The sequence below is a fragment of the Colobus angolensis genome, unplaced genomic scaffold (assembly GCF_000951035.1).
Source record: "Colobus angolensis palliatus isolate OR3802 unplaced genomic scaffold, Cang.pa_1.0 Scaffold9, whole genome shotgun sequence".
NCBI classification, from domain to species: domain Eukaryota; kingdom Metazoa; phylum Chordata; class Mammalia; order Primates; family Cercopithecidae; genus Colobus; species Colobus angolensis.
The window spans coordinates 4618956-4622521 of NW_012122931.1; the positions used below are offsets into that span (position 1 = coordinate 4618956).

The window sequence follows — 3566 nt, forward strand, 5'->3', positions numbered from 1 at the left end:
GAATGGCGTGAACCCGGGAGGCGGAGCTTGCAGTGAGCTGAGATCGCGCCATTGCACTCCAGCCTGGGCAACAGAACGAGACTCCGTCTCAAAAAAGAAGAAAAAGAAAAAATGATCCAAACATAGGAGCTCTGACCAATTTGAAGGCCCCGCTTCCAGCCTCCTCCTCTCAGCTATGTCCTCGCGGGGCTGACCCCAACACGCCCAGAGACCCAGGTCATTACCTGCCAAACCTAGGTGTCCTGCTGCTGGCTTTTCACCCCTGACCCATCCCAGACCCACCCCAGGCCCCGAGTCCGTACTCACCCAGCTCTGGCCCGGGACTATACCAGCCCGTCGTAGAGGGACAGCGCCTGCACTATGGACGGGTCTGCCTTGGACCCCTCCTGGAACTCCTGCAGGGTCAGCTTCCCATCGGCATTCTGTGAGCAGAGAGAGGTGGCTGAGGGCGCAAAGCCTCCCAGGAGAGGGCTCTGGACAAGCCCAGCCCAGGGCCGGTCCCAAGAGCCCTTGCAAGGTTAGATCAGGAGGGAGACAACGTGGCTCTGGGCCTATAAGCAGCCAGCACCAGGCAGACCTTGGCACTCAGGGCAGGGTAGCCTTGGGCGGTGGCCCGCCTCTCTGGGCATGTTTCTTCACCTGGGGATGGAGGGTAATTACCTGGCTTCCTCCAGGCACTGGGGTGACAGCTCTGTGCTTGACCAACTGGAAGTGCCCCGTAACTCCACACACGTCATGGTTAATGCTATTAACCTCCATCAATGTGAGTCATCGACAAGGCTGAGAGCCTCATGCAGTTCTCTAGGGTCGCTCTTGGGAGGGCATTTAAACTGCCCCTGGAGCAGCTTCCCAGGCTCCAGCCATCCTCCCACTTCAGCCTCCTGAGTAGCTGGGACCAGAGGTGCACACCACCACACCCAGCTAATTTTTGTATTTTTTATAGAGACGGGGTTTCATCACGTTGTCCAGGCTGGTCTCAAACTCATGAGCTCAAGTGATCCACTTGCCTTGGCCTCCCAAAGTGCTGGGATGACAGGTGTGAGCCACTGTGCCCGGCCATTTTATATTATTTTGCTGAAGGCACGTAACACCTGGATTTCCCTAATGTCATTATTTCAAATTTACATTTAAGTTATTTTAGTTTTTAAAAAGTTTGATTTAAAGAAGGATTCCTTACTTTTTTGGAGTCCCTTTTTTTAGGTTTTTATTTTAGGCTCAAGGATCCATGTGCAGGTTTGTTATATAGGGTAATCCTGTGTTGTGGGGGTTTGCTGTACGGACTATTTCGTCACCCATGTGATAAGAACAGTACCTGATAATAGGAGGGTTTCCAGCCTCACCCTCCTCTCACCCTCCACCCTCAAGTAGGCCCCAGTGTCTATGGTTCCTTTTTTTTAAATTTTTTAATTTTATTTTTGAGACAGAATCTCGCTCTTGTTGCCCAGGCTGGAGTGCAGTGTTGGGGTCTGGGGTCGCTCTTGGGAGGGCATTTAAACTGCCCCTGGAGCAGCCCACATTGGACCCTGGGAGACCCGACAAGGGGCTGGACATGGCTCAGAAGGAGGCATTTTACTGGGTCTCTTGGGGAGGGGACGGTTTGGGCCAGAATCCCTTCCCTGGACCATCTCTCAAGGAAGCCCATGAGACCACAAGAAAAAGGCCACGGAGACCTCCTACTCGACCTCACTCTCTGCTCACTGCAACCTCCGCCTCCCAGGTTCAAGCAATTCTCATGCCTCAGTCTCCCGAGTAGCTGGGACTACAGGCGCCTGCCACCAGGCCTGGCTAAGTTTTTTTGTATTTTTAGTAGAGACGGGGTTTCACCATGTTAGCCAGGATGGTCTCGATCTCCTGACCTCGTGATCCGCCCGTCTTGGCCTCCCAAAGTGCTGGGATTACAGGCTTGAGCCACCGTGCCCGGCCGCTAGATTTTTTTTTTTTAAGTAGAGACAGGGATTCACCATGTTGGCCAAGCTGGTCTGAAACTCCTGACCTCAGGTGATTCACCGGCCTCGGCCTCCCCAAAGTGCTGGGATTACAGGTGTGAGCCACCACGCCTGGCCTTTGGTTCCCTTTAAAGACAGGTTTCTTAACCTTGAGCCTGTGAATAGAAGTCAGCAGGTCTGTGAACTTGGGGGAAAAAATCAGTCTTTCTTTTCACTAACCTCTAACTGAAATGTAGGTTTTCCTTTGATGGAAACCTAGGTGATGGTCTCCAACAGGACCTGCAGTGCCTGTGATCTGTCGATAGTAGGGGTCACAGGTCTTTTCATAACACACCCCAGTTGCTGCAGATATTACAGCTCGCAATTTCGGGGGTTGTTGGACTCACCACCACATCTTAGTGAATGCATTAAGAAAGCAGCTCACAGAATGCTACATCACAGATTCTTTTTTAAAAATACTCTGACAGCTGTTTTCTAAAATAATCAGCTTCCTTTTTGATCTTATGGATTTTATTTTATGCACTTAAAGCCATTATTCTGAGAAGTCCGTAGGCTTCTCCAGAATGCCAAAGGGGTCCACGGCAAACAAACGAAAAAAAGGCTAAGGACTTTGGGGCTAAGGACTTTGGTTGATTAAAGAAAACATGCTGAGCAAACTGACTTAAGACTCTGGACACTGGATAGGGCTAGCTGCTGAGCCTGGATATGACACATGCCACCTGCCATGAGCCATGGAGGGGGCTGGCAGCAAAGCCAGGCCCAGCCTCCAGGGACTCCAATTCCTGCCATAGACACTTTGCCTCCCTGGTCCAGGACCAGCCCCGCCCCCACCTCACCTTGTCCATCATGGCAAAGATCCGGTCCACCCTCTTCTCTGGAGTGTTCTCCTCCTCTGGGAGCTCCACAGTATTCCCCTGCAGGGATGGACAAGGCGGGGCTGGGCCCTGGCACTCTGGGCTTAGGGCTCTTGGCCACACATTTGCCCCCCAGACCTGGCAGTTTCCAGATGAGGGTCGCCCCCCTCTTCTTTCCCCTCCCCATCCCTGCCATTCTGCCCTGGAACATCCCACACCCCAGCCCCACTATCTGCCGGCTCCTGCCTGCCTGCCCAGGCAGAGACAAACAGAACGGCTCAGCCAGTGACCCCTGCTTCCACCCTGGGCAGGAGCATGGCTGCATAGCTGCTCGCTTTCTTTCTTTCTCTCTCTCTCTCTCTCACTGGCTTTCCCCTCCTACCACCCCTAACCACACAGGACCCAGCCTCTCACCACCATCTGGTAAATGGCGTCCACAATGTCCAGCATCTCGTTCCTGGTGATGTAGCCATCGTTGTCTAAGTCATAGAGCTTGAAGGCCCCTGTAAGCAAGCAGCAGTGCTGAGAGATCCTGAGCTGGGGCAGTGGGGAGGGGTCTTCAACTCGCCCCTCCTCTCTGCACGCCAACATGAAGTCAGTGACTGGATGGCCCATTCCTCATCAGGTCAACTAATATTTACATCAGGATAGATGGGGACAGACAGACACACACACACACACACACACACACACACACACACACACCATTGCAACTAGGCTGGGCGCAGTGGCTCACACCTGTAATCCCAGCACTTTGGGAGGCTGA

At 53.0% G+C, this 3566-nt stretch overlaps 1 protein-coding gene across 1 annotated transcript in view; it reads right to left on the reverse strand.

The window, feature by feature from the left end:
• Nucleotides 1-3566, reverse strand: part of NCS1 (neuronal calcium sensor 1) — a 58761-nt gene that overhangs the window by 18699 nt on the left and 36496 nt on the right. The window contains exons 5-7 of the mRNA XM_011931203.1: nucleotides 3215-3303; nucleotides 2783-2860; nucleotides 307-422 (exon numbers count right to left, since the gene is read on the reverse strand). Coding sequence (XP_011786593.1) covers nucleotides 324-422; nucleotides 2783-2860; nucleotides 3215-3303 — 266 coding nt within the window. The 3' untranslated portion in view covers nucleotides 307-323. The remainder of the gene's footprint in view (nucleotides 1-306; nucleotides 423-2782; nucleotides 2861-3214; nucleotides 3304-3566) is intronic.